This window comes from Saimiri boliviensis, chromosome 10 (assembly GCF_048565385.1).
Source record: "Saimiri boliviensis isolate mSaiBol1 chromosome 10, mSaiBol1.pri, whole genome shotgun sequence".
Classification (NCBI taxonomy): Eukaryota; Metazoa; Chordata; class Mammalia; order Primates; family Cebidae; genus Saimiri; species Saimiri boliviensis.
The window spans coordinates 67,898,668-67,919,319 of record NC_133458.1 but is presented as its reverse complement, the minus strand read 5'-3'; the positions used below and the strand labels follow the sequence as shown (position 1 = coordinate 67,919,319).

Here is a 20,652-nt window from a genome sequence, read left to right as displayed (position 1 = left end):
TTTTGACCTTTCTTGGGCTTGCTGAGATTCAAACATGAATAAATGGTCAACTGAGGGGCTGTGGTTTGCTAGAAATCTATTTGCATGAAGCAGGAAGGACACTTCCAGGGCAGAGGAACAGACACATTTGGCACAGTTAAAAAATTATTAAGCCGGGCGCGGTGGCTCAAGCCTGTAATCCCAGCACTTTGGGAGGCTGAGGCGGGTGGATCACGAGGTCAGGAGATCGAGACCATCCTGGTCAACACGGTGAAACCCCGTCTCTACTAAAAATACAAAAAAAATTAGCTGGGCATGGTGGCGCATGCCTGTAATCCCAGCTACTCAGGAGGCTGAGGCAGGAGAATTGCCTGAACCCAGGAGGCGGAGGTTGCGGTGAGCTGAGATCGCGCCATTGCACTCCAGCCTGGGTAGCAAGAGCGAAACTCCGTCTCAAAAAAAAAAAAAAAAATTATTAATTATAAGAGGTAGAGGCACTTCTGAATACAGCACAGATTCTGTGTTCAGACTTGACTTTCAGCCCAGCTTCTGAGTATCTAAGTCCAACATGCTGCGATTACAGGTGGAAATCACTGCCCTCAGCCACTTTATTTTTCTTAATTGCATCAACTTGGTAGGGACATGGGTCTGCTATGGTCTTGGGGAAGGAGATGGAGGAGGCATGTAGAGGAAAGACATTCAGGCTGAGAGTAAGACCTACCAGTAGAAATAAGGTCCAGGAAGGCAGGGGCTTTGTCTTGGTTTCCACTATGTCCCCTAACCTGAAAACAGGGCCTGGAATGTGCAGGTGCTCAATAAATGTTCATTGAATAAACACATGAAATACAGGAAAGGTCCTATTGTAAAACACCATAAAGGACAATGAGGCAGTAGTCATTGCTCTTATTGGAGGTAATGACATTTCAAAAATCATTGAAGAAATACTGTATCCTAACCCAGCCATGATTACATTTCTGTTATACTTTCAGTATTTTATAATATGCATTTAAAATAGATTTGTAATCAGAAAATTTCTGATGGGAAATATGGAACTTATTTTCAAAAGAACCAATTTGCCTTTACCTACAAAATGTCACTAAAAACCAACATAGGTGATGTTAACTAAGTAAGTCTGAAATAACTCTTGATAGCTGTCAATACAACAAAGTATGTGGTAAAAATCTTAGACTTACTGGTAAAGGAAGTATAAGACATGCATTCTCTTGCTAGTTCCTACTCTATGGGTTTCAGTGTTCTCATTTGTAAATGAGAGGGCTGGGGCTTAGTAATCTCAAAAGCTATTTTATTTAATTTAATATGTAAATTTCATTGTTTATATTCTGATTTTAAAGCAGTTTGTGTGTATGTGTGTGTGTGTATATATATATGTATACATATACATAAAATATGTAGTAATATTAATTAGGACATAGGAGCTTCTTCCATGCAGAGGGAATATAGATTTTAGAAATTCACATTTAAAAAGCCATTTCCAATTTTGGGAGACTAACTTTTACCTGGAGGAATTGCAGTAAGTAGTTTTACTCAATAGATAGACTGATTATTAGTATTTTAAATTCCCAAAGATAAATTTTTATCCTTCGAAACCAACAAAACAGAGAGTTAATCAAAAACAAAGTGACAACAAACCAATAAGGAGTAATCTAAGGGTGAGTGACAGTAAATCACAATTGGTTCATTGGTAAAGAAATGTGATAAAGAGGCCGGGCACGGTGGCTCATGACTGTAATCCCAGCACTTTGGGAGGCCAAAGTGAGCAGTCAGGAGATCGAGACCATCCTGGCCAACATGGTGAAACCCCGTCCCTACTAAAATACAAAAAAAAAAAAAAAAAAAAAAAAAAAAAAAAAAAAAAAAATTAGCCGGGCATGGTCACACACCTGTAGTTCCAGCTATCCAGCTACTCGGGAGGCTAAGGCAGGGAAATGGCTTGAACCCAGGAGACGGAGGTTGCAGTGTGCTGAGATCGTGCCACTGCACTCCAGCCTGGGCAAAAGACCGAGACTCTGTCTCAGGAAAAAAAAAAAAGGGATAAAGAAAATTATTTTTGTTTTTTGAGACAGAGTCTTACTGTGTCACCCAAGTAGTCGCACAATCACGGCTCACTGCAGCGTCAACCTCCCAGGCTGAGGTGATGCTCCCACCTTAGCCTCCTGAGTAGCTGGGACTACAGTAGCCTGTGACTATGCCTCGCTAATTTTTTGTAGAGACGGGTTTCACCATGTTGGCCAGGCTGGTCTTGAACTCCTGGCCTCAAGCCATTCTCCCGCCTTGGCCTCTCAAATTGCTGGGATTACATACATGAGCCATCGCACCCGGCCAGAAAATTATATCATTAGGCTCGTACATGGAGGAGTTAGTAATGCATTAATTTTTTCCTACTTGTAGAATTCAGGATAAACCCTGTTGATCCTGTGTTTTTCTAAGGACCAAACCACCGCTGTTTCCTGAGGGTAACTCTACAGACATGATTAATTCATTAATGTGGATATTATCTTTCTTTTGATGGTCATCAAGGAGAATTGCTTTGAATTGAAGCTATTATCTCCTCCACTGTCACCATCACTAGGCAGGACCGCATGGTTTAAGGCAACGCCTCGGGTGGGAGCAAAAACGCATCCACTGTGGAGATGAGGTTTCGGTTGCCTCCATTCTTTAATTTAAATAGCGCAAACCCGTTACCATGTCAAAAGAACCATATTTGAATTCCAGCTGCAAGGGGGTAAATCGAAGTATACTAGAATTGATTCCTAGCCTGCTTGAAGGCGGATGCTGAATTCAGACCAGCAGTCACACTCCGGGATTTCCACGGTAGTTCATGAAAGAAAGAGAATCTGGGGCTAAACAGAGTAAACACACCCGCTTTTCCTGCACCAGAAAACGCCGAGATGTTCATAGGCATCGCGTTAGTCACATTATCAAAAACTGCAACACTCATGTAAATAGTGACTTTCCCACCACGTGTCGACGGCAGGCAGTGGATGCCCCCGATAGGATGCCCTACAGTTCTCCACAGCCATTTGCCCAGGCGACTGGGAGTCCCTGGTCCCATCCCGCCCTCCGAAACCCGTGAAGGGTATTCAGTACCCCGCGCTCACCGCGGTCTCCTGCTGCCCCCTGCCAGGCCCCTACCGTCGGGCTGCGAAGGGCTGAGGTACAGCCCCGAGGGGGCGCAGGATCCATGACGTCACATCTGCGCGCGACCCGAGGGCGGAAGTTAGTCTTTTCCACTTCCGCTCCACTTAGCCACTCCGGGCGCCAGAGGCGGAAGTAAAAGCCATGTACAGCGGGTGGGTACAGTTCATGGTGAGGCTGGGAAGGTGGTGAGGCTGGGAAGGTGGTGAGGCTGTGCTTTCCTTTCTTTTTGTGAAGAAGTGGGTCAGGGTGACTGCTATACAGGGCAGCCTCTTGCAGAATTGCCCTTAGAGAGGGAAGAGGGATGGAAAGAGTCCGGTGTGGAATTACTTTGGTTTGGAGTTAGGAAAGAATCCCCCACTGGTTTCGAACCTTGGTTTTGGGTTAAGAAAGACCCCCTCCCTGGGTTTCGAACCCTAATGCTTCAGCTAGCGAACACTGGATAGTATGGGAGCTCGGCGCGGTTTCAGGTTTTATAATTTAAGGCTATGTCTACCTTTTAAGTTGTGGGGTGTGAAGTGAGACAATGTGTATGAAGCACTTAGCTCTGGTTTTATAAAACATGTTCGTAATTCCGCCACCTTTTCCCGTCATACGCCGGCGTGTACTTGCCGTTTACATTTCTGTATGTTTGAGAGACGATGTTTGCAAGAAGCAGTGAGGCTCACGAGAACATATTGCAACGAGAACGTTAGCTGGGATCGAACTCTTATTTGGTATTAGAAAGGCCTGACATATTTTGCTTTTGTGTGTGTGTGTGATTTCTAGAGACAGCTGTTCTCCAGCCTTTCTGGAGGGATGCAGAGCTTTTCCTAAGACAAACAAGGTAAGATATGCATGTAAAGATCTCCAAACTTACTGTGTCAGAAGAAGGCAGCTGGAATGTGGCATCTTAGGGCCAGTGATTAGTTATTTCTGTTAACAGCCTTTTTAACAGGCCAATTGTGGGTTAGAGGGGAACGGAAATCTTTTTTCAGACCGCTTATACTAAAACCGTAGAGATTTTCAGTGTGTTTATTAAGTTTGAACATTAGCCCTTGGGATAATGGTTTTGATTAATTTAAAAAGTCAATTTGAGAAATAGATTGAAGTCAGTTTTGGAATAGGTACCATTTTTGAAATTTGTACATGAGGAAAATTGATAACTCTCTTGTATTAGGCTGTTTAGTTGTTCATTTACCCTGCTAGATAATATGAGTATTTTAAATGGAAATCGGTTGCTAAGAGTAAAGCATCGTAGAGAATTTTGAAGTGTGACTTTTTTGGTGCTGGAAACTGAAAACTGGATAAAGATGATACTTATTTTCCATTGTTTTTTTTACACCTAAGTCCAGTTTTACTTGTTTAAATGTTTTTGTCTGACTGCAAAGTAACACATATAAACAAAGTCCCAGTATTTCAAAGTAGTGTGTAGACTCCATTAATCTTTCAGAAATAGATGTCATTCCACTTAACCCTTCTGTGTATATTAATATCCCCCCCTTTAATATACTTGGCATTATCATACTGTTAGGTAGTTTGTCATGTAGAATATCTTGGACATCTTTTGATTGCAGTAGATCGGCTTTTATTTTTGGCACCTTTATAGGATATTGCATAGATGTACTACAATTTATTAATCATTCTTTTGGTGGCCATTTGGGTTTCTTCTTCTTTGCTATAGCAAATGATGTTATGATGGTCATCCTTTTTTTTTTCTTTTTTTTTTTAGAGACAGAGTCTTGCTCTGTTGCCCAGGCTGGAGTGCAGTGGTGCAATCTCAGCTCACTACAACCTCTGCCTCCCTAGTTTAAGCAGTTTTTGTGCCTTAGCCACCCAAATAGCTGGAATTAGAGGTGTGCATCCTCATGCCTGGCTAATTTTTGTATTTTTAGTAGAGATAGGGTTTCCCCATGATGGCCAGGCTGATCTCAAACTCCTGGTCTCGCAAAGTGCTGAGATTACAGGCGTGAAGCCACCGCGGTTGGCCTGGTCATCCTTTTTCATAACAAACATGTATTCTTGTCTTTTTTTCTTTTTGAGATGGGCTCACTCTGTCATCCAGGCTGGGGTGCAGTGGCTTGATTATGGCTTACTGCAGCCTTGACCTTCTGGACTCAAGCAGTCCTTCAGTGTAACAGTGAGAATTACGAAGAGTAGAGAGGTTGGGTTTTAGAGAGATGCCAAAGAAGCTGAATCTACATGATTTGATGACTGGAGTTGAAGAGGAAGAAAGCAAAGCTCACTTTTAGATTTTTATCACGAATGACTCTATAGTGATAGTGATATCTTTAGTCAGAAGAAGGCAAGTTTGGGGACTGGGAAAGACACTCAAGTTTGGGGCATGTTAATTCGTGTGGAAGATACTTCCGTGGAGGATGAATTATACATAAAACATCAAATTTACTTGTGACAGCTTTAGAAGAAACGTTTATGGATTTATTTTTGTTAGGAATTTTGGCACACATTTTCACTTGTTTTTAATTTGCCATTAGTAGAATTTCTGTTGAACAGTCTGTGGCTTGTTCAGTCCTGTTCACCGTGATGCTGATAGTCTCAATAAAGTGCACCATCTAGTAGTCTTCACACATTTTTGATTGTGTACATTGTTAATAAAAATATGCCTATAATATATGTACACTTGTTTGTTGATTATATATGTCTTACAGTACAATTACATTGTTTATGTGTAGAAAGAATTTTTCATAGTCTAAGCCAAATATAAATTGTAGTTTTACTATTTTCTTCCTCCATCCCATTTTATCACCTTGGACCTCTCTACAAGTACTGGTCTATCTCCAGCTATGCATTCTGCCTCATTGTTCCAGTAGAGGTCACTCGAGCGTCAGACTGTTGAGCTATGCAAGGTAGAGCCTTCATTCTTCAGTTACAGAGAGAATTATATTTTAAAGTTTTAAAGTATCTAAATTTACACATTTTTGGAAGAGTATGTAATTATAGAGTAATATGTGGTATTATGGAGAAGTGAATAGTGAGCTCAGTAGAGTATCGATCAATTTGAAAATATACTTTTGTTGTTTGATATTTATGCTGTGAGTGCCCTGCATTTGCCTTTGAACATTACTTGATTCTCTAGTTGCGGAATCTTTTCCCAATTCTCTGAGAATCTGTAGATTTTGTGAGCCACAGGAATGTTCCCGGCCTCTAGGCATAATCAAGTTCTTATTAAAATTGGAGTAATTGAAAGGGTAGACACAAAGAGGCTTTCTTTGAAATTGATCTAAAGCTGTATCTTTAGCCCAAAGAGGTTAGTAGTGGGTTGGAATCATCTATCTCTATTTTCTGTTTTATGCTTAATTAGGAGAAGGATAAAAAGGAAATGCTTTTTCTAAGTAAGAGCCTGTGGTAGGTGATTAGAAATCAAGCACAAACTTTGTTACAGCTATGTATTCTGAAAAGGCAAAAGTACAGTTTAAAAAATATGTATATACTGTTATGTGACTCAGGCATAAGTAGCTTAGTAACAAATCATCAGATGGGCTGAATAACAGAACACTTTTTCTGTTGCTTTCCTCATAAAATATTTCTTATAAAAATGGAGATGTTCATTTTAGTAGGGATCTATGATTATGATTATAAATAAGTTTGTATGTTTTGGGCCACATTTCTAAATGATCAGGTAAATTAGTTATTAAGGTTTTAGTCACATGCTAGAAGCTGCAAATTGAAAGTGTTGTGCAGCAGATGCAGACAGCCCAGAATTAATCTTGTGTAAGATGGTGATCAAGAAGGGGAGAATGGTAAAAGTAATGTTTTAATGTTTATATACAGTTTCACATGTGGGCTGTGTGGATTTAATATGGCAACTAGATCATTTTGAAGATGAAAATTGGTTTGAAATTACTGGGTTGCAATGTAGGGAATGATAGGGTAAACCAAATGAGATGGAGATTGTGATCCAGAGCTGCTGACTAGAGGTCTATATAAGCTAAGAAGAATTAAGGCTTTAATGGTAGCATGGCTATACAGAGTACCATGAATCTAGAAAAAGGTGTTCAAGATGGAAATTAATCTGAGGTGTTGGTTTTTCAGGACAAGATTTAGAGTTTGAAAACCAAGATGTCAGAGGCAGAGAAATCTAGTGTCTATGGGGGAAGGCAAGGTCAAAGATCTGAAAATTGAAATATAAGGCAGAAATGAAAGTGTCATATTAAGAAATAATTCAGGCCTGGCATGGTGGCTCACACCTGTAATCCCAGAACTTCAGGAGGGCAAGGCAGGCAGATCACTTGAGCCCAGGAGTTTGAGACTGGTCTTGGTGTCATGGTGAAACCCTGCCTCTACAAAAAAGTAAAAATAAAAAATTAGCTGGGCATTGTGATGCATTCCTGTGGTCCCAGCTACTCAGGAGGCTGAGGTGGTAACATCACCTGAGCCCAGGGAGATGAGGCTGCAACGAGCCATGATTGTGCTGCTGCACTCTAGCCTGGTTGACAGAGTGAGACCCTGTCTCAAAAAAAAAAAAAAAAAAAAAAAAAGTTTGGAAACCAGGAGGACAAAGCAGAGATGGAAGCCAGGAGGACGAAGCAGAGGTGCAGAGGGTCAACTGCTTTTAGGAGCCCAAGGCAGGCAAGGGTGAACAAAAAGAGCAAGAAAAAGGCAAGAATAATTCTGGGGCACTAATGGTGCCCAATCCTGCTTTTCTTTATGTTAAAAATGGAAGTAACCCTGTGCCCACCGATAACAGAAGCAGTGAGCTAGGGAGAGACAGTGTAGTGGTTGAATTCTTAACACAGTTCTGGAGAGCTGGAGCTGAAGGCGTGTTCTCATAGAAAGGACCATGATGCTCATAGGATCATAATATGATCATTTAGTTGTTTAACACATACATTTGTGTAATATTTTATGTGTTGTTTTACACAGCATTTAAAAAAGTTTGGACTGCCTAACCATTATGGCAGCAGGAAACCTCTGGTGTATGAGAAGTAACTTTCTCTTTGGTTCAAGATGTTGGATGACACGATTTTCTTCAGAAACTGTCTTCAAATCAGTTAGACTTTTTGGTGTGAAGTATCGTAATGCAAACAATGAGCCTTCGGAGAATGAGGAGCTACTGAACAACTTACTTACTATGGGAGTAGATATTGGCATGGCAAGGAAACGACAGCCTGGAGTTTTCAGCAGGAAGATTACCAATGAGCAGGACCTGAAAATGTTTCTTCTTTCCAAAGGAGCTAGCAAAGAAGTGATTGCTAGCATTATATCAAGATATCCACGAGCCATAACACGTACTCCTGAGAGTCTTTCAAAACGGTGGGATCTGTGGAGAGAGATTGTGACATCAGACCTTGAAATTGTAAATATTTTGGAACGTTCTCCTGAATCCTTTTTTCGGTCCAGTAACAACCTAAACTTAGAGAATAATATAAAATTCCTCTACTCAGTTGGATTGACCCGTAAATGCCTTTGTCGATTGTTGACCAGTGCCCCTCGTACCTTCTCCAATAGTCTTGATCTGAATAAACAGATGGTTGAATTTTTGCAGGCAGTCTGCTTGTCATTGGGTCACAATGATCCCACAGGTTTTGTCAGGAAAATAATTTTTAAAAACCCTTTTATCTTAATTCAGAGCACAAAGCGGGTGAAAGCTAACATTGAATTCTTACAGTCATCTTTCAGCTTGAACAGTGAGGAACTACTGGGACTGATATGTGGTCCAGGAGCTGAAATCTTAGACCTTTCCAATGACTGTGTCAGAAGAAACTACACAAAAGTCAAAGAGAAGCTGTTTTCTCTTGGATGTATTGAAGAAGAGGTACAGAAGTTTGTCCTAAGCTATCCAGATGTGATCTTCTTCGCAGAGAAAAAGTTTAATGATAAAATAGATTGCCTCATAGAAGAAAACATTAGCATTTCACAAATAATTGAAAATCCTCGGGTTCTGGATTCAAGCCTAAGTACTTTAAAAAGTCGAATCAAAGAATTGGTAAATGCTGGCTATAACTTTAGTACATTAAACATCTCTCTTCTATCTTGGAGTAAAAAAAGATATGAAGCTAAATTGAAAAAGTTAAGCAGATAGAATGCTGTTTGGGGACTTTTAAAAAGTCAAAAAATATCTTTTCATTTTGAATTTGGGCCTTTCAAAAAGGAGAGGTTCACTTTCTTAACTGCAGGTGTGTGTGTGTGTGTGTGTGTGTGTGTGTGTGTGTGTGTGTGTGTGTGTATGTATAAAATGTTTTTTTGGATATTTTATGGTTCATAAAAACTCATGGTTGGATATGCTCAGATATAGTCCTCCTAGTTTTCTCATCTCTAGTTTAAATTAATGCAACATACCATTATATGATACAGATTGTGGATGCTGTGCAAATTGTAGTTCCTCAGAAATGGTGATTCCACTGCAGAACAATGTGTAGAAAGAAAGTACAAAATAAACTTGTGGTTTCTGTTCAGATTAAAAAGTGACAGACTCGAAGTAGAATGCCAGTAAAAATAGTGAAAATCTGGCTGGGTGTGGTAGCTCATGCCTGTGATCCCAGCACTTTGTTAGGCTGAGGCTGGAGGATCACTTGAAGTCAGGAGTTTAAGACCAGCCTGGCTAACATAGTAAGACTCTGTCTCTATTAAAAAAAAAAAAAAAAAAAAAAAATTGGGTGTGTTGGTGTGTGCCTATAGTCCCAGCTACTCTGGAGGGTGAGAAAGGTAGATTGCTTGAGCTCAGGACATCAAGGCTGTGGAGAGCCAATTTGGGTGACAGTGCAAGACTCTCTCTTTAAAAAAAATTGAAAATCTGATAAAATAGGAGAAATTTTTCATCCCAAGTTCCACGTTCTTCATTTAAAGCATTCATATGCTTCCCCAGCTTCAGCCCCAGGATTTACTATAGGTGTATCCTGATTTCTTTGAGGACAAGGGCAACTATGGTAGGCAGAATAATGGCCTCCTAAGGAGGCCAGTGTTTTTAATTCTCAGGAACTGTGAATATGTTATGTTACATTGCAAAACAATTTTGCAGAAGTGATTTAAGTTAAAATGTTAATAAGGGACTTGAGATGGGGAGATTACCCTGAATTATTTGAGAGGGCCTAATATAATCATAGGGATCTTTAAAAGTTGAAGAGGGAGGCAAAAGAGGAGGTCAGAGTGAGCCTATATAAAAAAGACAACCACTTTTGTAGGAGGTCAAAAGTTGACTTGGAAGGAGGAAGGGATCTTGAGCCAAGGAATGAAGGAGGTCTGTAAGAAAATGGAAAAAGCAAGGAAACAGATTCTCCCTTAGAGTCCCCAGAAAGGATTGCAGCGTTGGTGGCACCTTTTTAGCCCAATGTGATCAATGTGAAACTTCTGACCCACAGAACCATAAAATGGTAAATTTATGTTGTTTTAAACCACTGAGTCAGTGATAATTTGTTACAGATGCAAATACGTTAACATGGCAACTAAGTTGATTCATTACATTATAGGTGAAGTCACAAAATACAGTCCTTTAGTATTGGCTATATTTCTTCCTTCCTTTAGTATTGGCTATATTTCTTCCTTTTATAAGAGTAATTATATTTTAAAAATCTACCTATCTTTCTGGAATCGCTAATGTTAGTAGTGTTTATAAAGTCTTAAATGTGCCTAAAAACTAAATGTGAATAATAAATCTAAATAAAGGAATACTTTTGCCTAATACAGTTTAAAGAGAAATAATTCCTGCATATTTTGTTGGCATTTCATTTAATATTAAAGAATAATTTTCAGAGGTATTACTTAAAAAATGACAAATCAGATAATGTCGGTATTTTCAAGATATTCACAATCCAGCTCTGACATAAACTGAAAGAGATGGGACAAATTATATGACCTTAATTACCTTTATTTTCCAGAGGCATTTGTTTCTAAATTTTTTTTAAATTGCATTTTAGGTTTTGGGGTACATGTGAAGAACATGCAAAATTGTTGCATAGGTACACACGTGTCAGTGTGAATTCTGTTCAGATTAAAAAGTGACAGACTCAAAGTAGAATGCCAGTAAAAATAGTGAAAATCTGGCTGGGTGTGGTAGCTCATGCTACCACATGGGGAGGAAGCTGCCTTCCTCCCCTTCATCTATATCTGGCATTTCTCCCCAGGCTATCTCTCCCCAAATCCCCACCCTCCACTGTCCCTCCCCTATTTCCCCCCAACAGACCCCAGCGTGTAGTGCTTCCCTCCCTGTGTCCATGTGTTCTCACTGTTCAACACCCGCCTATGAGTGAGAACGTGTGGTGTTTGATTTTCTGCTCTTGTGTCAGTTTGCTGAGAATGATGGTTTCCAGGTTCATCCATGTCCCTACAAAGGACACAAACTCATCGTTTTTGATGGCTGCATAATATTCCATGGTGTATATGTGCCACATTTTCCCTGTCCAGTCTATCATCGATGGGCATTTGGGTTGGTTCCAGGTCTTTGCTATTGTAAACAGTGCTGCAATGAACATTCGTGTCCATATGTCCTTACAGTAGAACTATTTATAATCCTTTGGATATATAGCCAGTAATGGGATTGCTGGGTCAAATGGAATTTCTATTTCTAGGTCCTTGAGAAATCACCCCACTGTCTTCCACAATGGTTGAACTATTTTACACTCCCATCAACAGTGTAAAAGTGTTCCTATTTCTCCACATCCTCTCCAGCATCTGTTGTCTCCAGATTTTTTACTGATCTCCATTCTAACTGATGTGAGATGGTATCTCAATGTAGTCTTGATTTGCATTTCTCTGATGACCAGTGATGATGAGCATTTTTTCATGTTTGTTTGCGTCGTGTGTGTCTTCTTTTATAAAGTGTCTTTTCATATCCTTTGCCCACTTTCGAATGGGCTTGTTTGTTTTTTTCTTGTAAATCTATTTTAGTTCTTTGTAAATTCTGGATATCAGCCCTTTGTCAGATGGGTAAATATGGGTTTTGAATTAAATAACATAATGGTTTTCAACCTTTTAAACCTCATTTGCTATCAGTGATGTCACAAATAACCTTATTGCTACTATTGATAAAAACAATTTGATAAAAACAATATGCCTACTTTTCTAACGCCATTTATATATTCAACAATACTCTTAAAATTATCTTTGGTTAACTATTTGATGGCAATCATGGCATAGTTTCGAAAGTATGAGCTTTAGAGTGATGTATCTGGGCACCATTCCTGAATGACTTGTGTTAATGTTTTAAATTTACTGAACTTGTTTTTCTCATCTATAACACTAGAAGTTGACCTTGCAGAGTTGATAATAAGCAAATGAAAATGCATCTCTAAGGTTTCTTTCACATAGTAATGGTTCAATCAATAATAGCTGTAATAAAAATACAGTATTTTAAAAAGCAGTTGTATTTATACATAATTCACGTATTCAATTTACCTAAATCTGACACAGTTCTGCACACATATATATATAGAGAGAGAGAGAGAGAAAGAGAGAGAGAGAGAGACATACAGTTGTGCAACTTTATTTTCCATTGCATTTATAATTTATTAGATAATTTGTAAAGAAAATGAATTTATTTCTTAGAATTATGGAAGCTGAGAAAAATCCTAGGTTGAGAGGCCACATATGGTGAGAACCTTCTTGCTGGTGGGGACTCTGAAGAGTCCTGAGGCGGCATTGTATCACATGGTGAGTGCTAATGTGCTCAGGTCTCTTTTCCTCTTCTTATAGAGCTACCAGTCCACTCCCATGATAACCCATTAATTCATTAATCCATCAGTCCATAAATTCACAAATAGATTAATCCATTTCTGATGGCATAGTTTTTATGATTTAATCATCTCTTAAAGACCCCACCTCAGTACTGCTACATTGGGGATTAAATTTCAACATGAGTTTTGGAGGGGATGGATAGTCAAACCATGGCAGCAACCATCACCACAAACTAATTTGAGAATATGTTTGTAATCTTAGTGGAAACTTTATACCTGTTACTGAATCCCCATTATTTCCCACTATTTGTTCCCCAGCCCTAAGCAAAAATGAATGTTTTCTATCTATAAATTTGTCTGTTCTGAACCTTTTATATAAATAGAATGATACAATATGGTCTTTTGAGACTGGCTTCACTTAGCATATTATTTTCAAGGTTCATCTATGTAGCACACACTAGTATTTCATTCCTTTTTATTGGCAAGTAATATTCCATTATATGATTACAGTAGTATTGGGAATAAATTTTACTGTTATGGCCTAAAACAAAATATTGATTTCTTAAATTTTCTGAATTGTATGGGAGTATTTTCTGAGATATTGCTTTGGAATCTAACAAGCTTATAAGGAACTTAAAGGAGGTGGGTAGAAGAGAGAATAGTTTGTTGACATCAGCAGATCATAGGTTTGTAGCTGGGTTGATGAGAAATGGTATAGCAACAATAATTCAAGTGGCCAGAGAGAATGTTGGCTGCAAGAAAGTACAATACAGCACTTGATCATTGGGCAGTAGGGGATGGAGGAAGGAAAGCTTTAGAGAAACAAGTAGATAATGTCTGTCAGGCAAAATGAACATGTCATACTTTAAGGTTTGAGTCTGATCAAGGGAGACTCAATTCTTTTTTAAAAAAATAGAATTATAATAATCTTGGCCAGGTACATAATCCCAGTTTACACCTGTAATCCCAGCAATTTAAGAGGTCGAGGTGGAGGGTTGCTTGAGCCCCGGAGTACAAGACCAGCCTGGATAATATAGCAAGACATCATCACTACTTACAAAAAAAAAAAAAAAAAAAAAAAAAAGTCGGGCATAGCATTGTGCACCTGTAGTCCTAGCTATTCAGAGGCTAAGCTGGGAGGATTGCTTGAGCTCAGAAGTTTGAGATTGCAGTCAACTATGACTGTGCCACTGAACTCCAACGTGGGCAAGAGTGAGACGCTGTCTCAAAAAATAAAAATAGAACTCTTATGTAATATTTTGTTATGAATGAAAACATTTATGTTTCTGAGTGGAAAAGATCTAAAATAAATCCCCCAAAAGAAAACAACTGTTATCTCTCAGAGATCATTAACATTTTGATGACTCTTCCTACTGTTTTTCTTTGTAGAAATATCCATACATGCATGTAATATGAGTAGATGAGTGGCATATATATTTGTAACCAAACTATGTATTTTATAATTTTTGTAATGTAATAGATCCTGAACATATTAAGTATTCATTAGTAATTACTTACAGAATCAAGTATTCACTGATAACATGGTTTTTAATGACTGCATGAAATTCTGTTCTTTGGATAAACAGTAATTTGTCACCATTGACCAGAGTGAGTAAATTTTAGTACATTAGTAATTTTTTGAAAATCCCATCCAGATTTTTTTCAGTATTCCAGAGTGTTACGCATACTACCATTTTAAATCATTGGTATATTTTATAACTTAAAATTTTGGTCTAGAAAATATAAATATTAAGAGTGCTGCATTTTGCCATTCTTCAAATGTCATACGGATCTGTAAATTTCATTTTTTAATGGAAACCATTCTAAATTATTGCCATAAATTTGAGCGCTTGCTAATAACTGCAAAAATTTGGATATTATCACATATTAAAAAGAAAAAAATTAGTTTTTTCCAAATAAACTTAGCAGGAAGGAATTTAAAAAGTGAATATTTATAGATGGGCTTATTGGGTTATTAAACTAGTAGTTTCTCTCCTTAAATTATTTCCAAGTACATGGTCTATGGCCAAAGATCCAACAATATGGCTTTCCTGTTTAAAAACCAAAAAAACAAAAAACCCTGACTATTGGCTCCTTCCTTGTTAGTCTATAATGCCTTACTTCCTACTATCTAATGGAGATCAGGAGAGATCTGTTGATGGCAGAATCCTAGCCAAAAACTTTGATAGTAGTCCATTGTTACACAGTTCGGGAAAAGTTCGGCACAAGCAAGGTAGAATAGCAGGACTTTATTATTATTAGATTTTGGAAAGAAATAGAAGATACACTGATGGAATTTCATTTTCTGTCCCAGTTTCACTATTTTTCTGATCAATATTTGGAATTTACTTTTCCTTATAGTAATATTGTGTGAAGATTAATGAACTTATGTACATGAATTGCTTTATGTTAATTATGAACAATTTTAGTATGATGATATGCGAATTCTTTCATTTCCGTTTTGATAATCCCAATGCCACCTTCACCAGCTGTCAAGGTACCTTCAAATTCTGCCTACCATAACTTTCTTTCTTTTAAAAGTTTACCATGGAGATGAATTTATTCTGTGATAATACATAATCATTGTAAAAGTCTCTGAACAATACAAAGAAACAGTCTCAGCTAACCTATTTGTCATGAAGTTGAAGAGATATCCTTTTATTCTTAGTTCACAAAGAGGTTTCTTTAAATCAAGGATGAAAGATGTTTTTTGAAAAAACACCTTTAAAAATAATCTTTTAATTCTTGAATGACATCAGTAAATGTCAATTTATTAATATTCAATGTATTAATGCTTTACTTAGATTTTCATTAGTATTCATAAGAGAGATTGGTCTACAGATCCTTCCCACCTTTTATTATGAAAGTTTTGGTGCATAGATTTTTTGTTTGTTCGTTTGTTTGTTTTATAGGGGAGGGAGGTTGCCACTTTCTCAGGTTTTTGTATCAGGGCTGTGTTAGCCTCATAAAGTTAATTTGGAAGCTTACTATTTTTTCTCTATGTTTCGGAACTTTAAAGAAATGTGGAAATGACCATTTCTTTAAAGTTTTGCAGAATTTTAAAATCATGTGGGCCTGGTGTCTTGTTCAGGATAAATCTTTTACAACAATGGAAAGTTGTTGTAAAGACTTACATACAAGCTTTTGACCTGTAGCTTTTTGGTAGACAGCTATATAAAGCTCTCTCTTATTGTAGTTAATACATTTTTGTTTGAATTCTTTATTGAAATTAACATTGCCATGCTTTACGTCTATTCAAAGAATTATACATGTTCAAACAGCTTTACTTTGAGTAACCAAAACCTTCAAGTAATCCAGTGGACACTGGACCAACATGGAATGGAAAAGTACATTGTGATATATTCAGGCAATGTAATACTACTCAGCAATATGAAATAATGAAATATTGATACATACAACTAACTACATGAGTAAATCTCAAAATATCATGAATGAAAGAAACTAAAGAGTAAAATTTGTATTATTCAGTTTATATAAAATTTTAGACAATGCTCACTAATTTGTAGTGACAGAAAGCTGATCCTTGGTTAGTGAGATTGGGTGGGTGAACCGAGAAGGCCAAGAAGAAAGGATGACAAAAGACTACAGGGAAACTTGGGAGTGATGTATATATTCATCAGATTGATTGTGGTGATCATTTTGTGAGTCAAAATATATCAAATTACATGTTTTAAATATGTGCAGTTTAGTACATTTCAGTTGTACCTCAGCAAAGTTGAATAATCCATCCAACTGTGATTTGAAATGCCAGCTTCATCTGATACTAAATTTCCATGTCTCTGAGTGTGTTTCTAGGCCTTCTTCAACTCTACTAAACAAATATATGTGACTTTATGTTTCTATATTGATATAAAGAATTAAACAGTATCTTTTCAGTAAAAGTTTTGGGATACCTGGGAAGCCATCTGAAAAAAAAAATTGATAGATTAATATTCATACACTAGGATAAATTCCAAGTGGAACAGTCATGAGCTCTAAACCACTCAAGCCCCTGCCCTGACCTTACACTTAACGACCTATACTTAATGACCTATACCATGACATGAGTTAAACACTGGTACTGATATCAGAATCTTTTCATTCTAGAGGGCTTCCTGGAACTTGACTGGGACCTATGGGCAAGAATTTACCAAAAGCAGCTGACCCCTGCTTTGCTTTTACTGTTTCAGGAGTGCAGATGAAGGCTGACTTCCAGCTAGGAATGGTGGCTCTTGTCTCTATACCTAGCTACTCGGGAGGCTGAGGTGAGAGGATTTTTTGAGCCCAGGAATTTGATTCCATTCTGGGCAACACAGGAAGCCGCTGTCTCTTAAAAAAAAAAAAAAAAAAAAAAAAAGAGGTTAGATTTTGACCTTTTCGTCACAAGAAAACAAAGCCTCTTGTCCCATGCCCTGTTGAGCACTGGTATATTTATTAGTTAACAGATTGGATTTACACTGTCACACAGCCAAATATAGCTTCCTTTTCTAAGGAAAATAGGCTGCAACAACCCAAGTTAGAGGCATTCCTTTTTTTTTTTTTTTTTTTTTTTTTGCTTTCCTATAGTTAGGGAGAACTGATGGTCATGTTATACCCTAAATGTCAACTAAAGTGTCTATAGCAAAATTAGTGTAGTTAGGTCAGCATTATCCCACTCTGAACGTTTGAATGTCTCTCTCTGACCTGCGCAGCTGCTTCAGAAGCTTTTTTTTTTTTCTCCTGAATGAAGCTTTAGTCTGCAATTCATACAATACAAAAAGATACAATATTATAGCTTACTGTTTTAGCTTAATGTGATAAATTATTCACAGAATTAAAGTTTACCTTAGGGTGTGATAAAAACAACTAAATATGTAAATTATATGTAACTATTAAAAAGATTAAAATTAGGTCTTAATCTGTGTTTGACTTGCGTATAGAACTTTATGAACTGCAGGGGGAACTGTAGATAGAGGTTTTGCTATACACTTTTCTAAAGTCAATTAGCTCTAAATCTGGCTGATAATCCAAACTAAATAAAGGGTCCTTTAAATGCCAAAAGAGGGTTAGCACTGTGCCATTTTTTTCTGTAGGTTCTGTCAGCCTTAAGCTGCAAGAAAATAAACTGATACTTTTCCATATATATTTCCTTGTTAATATCTGAAACTGTTTTCTTAATGGTTATTTTTTTTTTCAAATACCACTTTTTCATTATTGTGTTAGTTCTGAAATTACATACTTAGGATGCTGAAAATATATACTTTGGGTGCTTTTTTCGTTTTAATCTAGGTTTAACACTCTCTTCTTGTTTGTTACACAATGTTAATACTTAAAAATACATAGCAATGTCTTTGTACTTATTCAGTTACTATTGCCAAATAGTAGTAACTGATTATTTCTGTTCTTATTTTCAATTTAAACTTCTGTGGTGGTATTTGTTGTGTATCTGTGCACAAAACCCAATATAAAATTGGTTACTCCCCGTATGATTGCAATTGATCTCAAAGTTGTATTCCTAGGTATTTAATTCTCTTTGTAGCAGTTGTGAATGGGAGTTCACTCATGATTTGGCTCTCTGTTTGTCTGTTATTGATGTATGGAAATGCTTGTGATTCTTGCACGTTGACTTTGTGTCCTGAGATTTTCTGAAGTTGCTTATCACCTTAAGGAGATTTGGGGCTGAGATGATGGGGTTTTCTAAATATACAATCATGTCATCTGCAAACGGAGAAAATTTGACTTCCTCTTTACCTGTTTGAATACCCTTTATTTCTTTCTCTTGCCTGTTTGCCCTGGCCAGAACCTACAATATTATGTTGAATAGGAGTGGTAAGAGAGAGCATCCTTGTCTTGTGCTGGTTTTAAAGGGAATGCTTCAGGCTTTTGCCCTTTCAGTGTGTTATTGGTGGTGGGTTTGTCATAAATAGGTCTTACTCTTTTGAGATACATTCCATCAGTATCTAGTTTGTTGAAAGTTTTTATTATGAAGTGGTGTTCAATTTTATCAAAGGCCTTTTCTGCATCTATTGAGATGATCTTGTGGTTTTTGTCATTGGTTCTGTCTATGTGATGGATTACGTTTATTGATTTGCATATGTTGAACCAGCATTGCATCCCATGGATGAAGCCAACTTGATTGTGGTGGATAAACTTCCTGTGCTGTTGGGTTATGTTTGCCAGTATTTTATTGAGGATTTTCGCATTGATGTTCATCAGGGATGTTGGCCTGAACTTTTCTTTTTCTGTTTTGTCTCTGCCAGGTTTTGGTATCAGGATAATGCTGGTCCTCATAAAATGAGTTAAGGAGGAGTTCCTCTTTTTCTGTTGTTTGGAATAGTTCCAGAAAAAAATGGCACCAGCTCTTCTTTGTGCCTCTGGTAGAATTTGGCTGTGAATTTGTCTGGACCTGGGCTTTTTTTGGCTGAGAGACTATTAATTACTACTTCAATTTCAGAACTTGTTATTAGTCCATTGAGGGATTTGACTTCTTCCTGGTTTAGTTTTGGGAGGGTGTATGTGTCCAGGAATTTATCCATTTCTTCTATATTTTTCTAGTTTATTAGCGTTGAAGTGTTTATAGTATTCACTGATGGTAGTTTGTATTTCTGTGCGGTGGGATCAGTGCTGATATCCTCTTTATTGTTTTTTATTGTGTCTATTTAATTCTTTTCTTTTTTATTAGTCTTGCTAGTGGTGTATCTGTTTTGTTAATCTTTTCAAAAACCCAGTTTCTGGATTCATTGATTTTTTTGAAGGTTTTTTTCGTCTGTCTCCTTCAGCTCTGCTCTGATCTTAGCTATTTCTTGTCTTCGGCTAGCTTTTGAATTTGTTTGCTCTTGCTTCTCTAGTTCTTTTAATTGTGATGTTAGGGTGTCAATTTTAGATCTTTCCCACTTTACCCTGTGGGCATTTATTGCTATAAATGTCCCTATAAACACTGCTTTAGCTGTGTCACAGAGATTCCAGTAGGTTGTGTCTTTTTTCTCATTGGTTTCAAATAACTTATTTATTTCTGCCTTAACTTCATTATTTATTCAGTTTCCATGTATTTGTATGGTTTTGAGTGAGTTTCTTAATCCTGAATTCTAATTTCACTACACTGTAGTTTGAGAGACTGTTTGTTATGATTTCCAGTTCATTTGCATTTGCTGAGGAGTGTTTTACTTCCAATTATGTGGTCAATTGTAGACTAAGTGTGATGTGGCACTGAGAAGAATGTATATTCTGATGATTTCGGATGGAGAGTTCTGTAGATGTCTATTAGGTCCACGTGGACCAGAGGTGAGTTCAAGTCTTGAATATCCTTGTTAATTTTCCATCTCATTGATCTGTCTAATAATGACAGTGGTGTGTTAAAGTCTGCCACTACTATTTTTTGGGAGTCTTAAGTCTCTGTAGGTCTCTAAGAACTTGCTTTATGAATTTGGGTGCTCCTGTATTGGGTGCATATATATTTAGGATAGTTAACTCTTCTTGTTGCATTGATCCCTTTACCATTATGTAATGTCCTCCTTTGTCCTTTTTGATCTTTGTTGGTTTAAAGTCTGTTTTATCAAGGATTAGGATTGAAATTCTTGCTTTTTTTTTTTTTTTGCTTTCCATTTGCTTGGTAAATATTCCTCCATCCGTTTATTTTGAGTCTATGTGTGTCTTTGCATGTGAAATGTGTCTCTTGAATAATGACACTGGTGGGTCTTGACTCTTTATCCAGTTTGCCAGTCTGTGTCTTTTGATTGGGGCATTTAGCCCATTTACATTTAAGGTTAATATTGTTATATGTGAATTTGATCCTCTCATTATGTTTCTAGCTGGTTATTTTGCCTGTTAGTTGATGCAGTTTCTTGATGTGTCAATGGTCTTTACAATATGGTATGTTTTTCTAGTGGCTGGTACTGTTTTTTCCCTTTCCATGTTTAGTGCCTTCTTCAGG

At 37.4% G+C, this 20,652-nt stretch overlaps 1 protein-coding gene across 15 annotated transcripts in view; it reads left to right on the top strand.

The window, feature by feature from the left end:
* MTERF1 (mitochondrial transcription termination factor 1) overlaps nucleotides 1–20,652 on the top strand; it is a 491,946-nt gene that overhangs the window by 52,275 nt on the left and 419,019 nt on the right. For 7 of the 15 annotated variants that reach the window (XR_012512107.1, XR_012512102.1, XR_012512101.1 and 4 more), the window contains exons 1-2: nucleotides 387–3,290; nucleotides 3,904–3,961. The exons of 2 other annotated variants lie outside the window; for them this stretch is intronic. Coding sequence is in view for 6 of the 13 variants with exons in the window: in XM_074379429.1 (XP_074235530.1) it covers nucleotides 8,030–9,157 (1,128 nt within the window). In the remaining 7 variants the exon portion in view is untranslated. 6 more of the 15 variants (XM_074379429.1, XM_074379430.1, XM_010345218.3 and 3 more) reach the window with 6 other exon arrangements.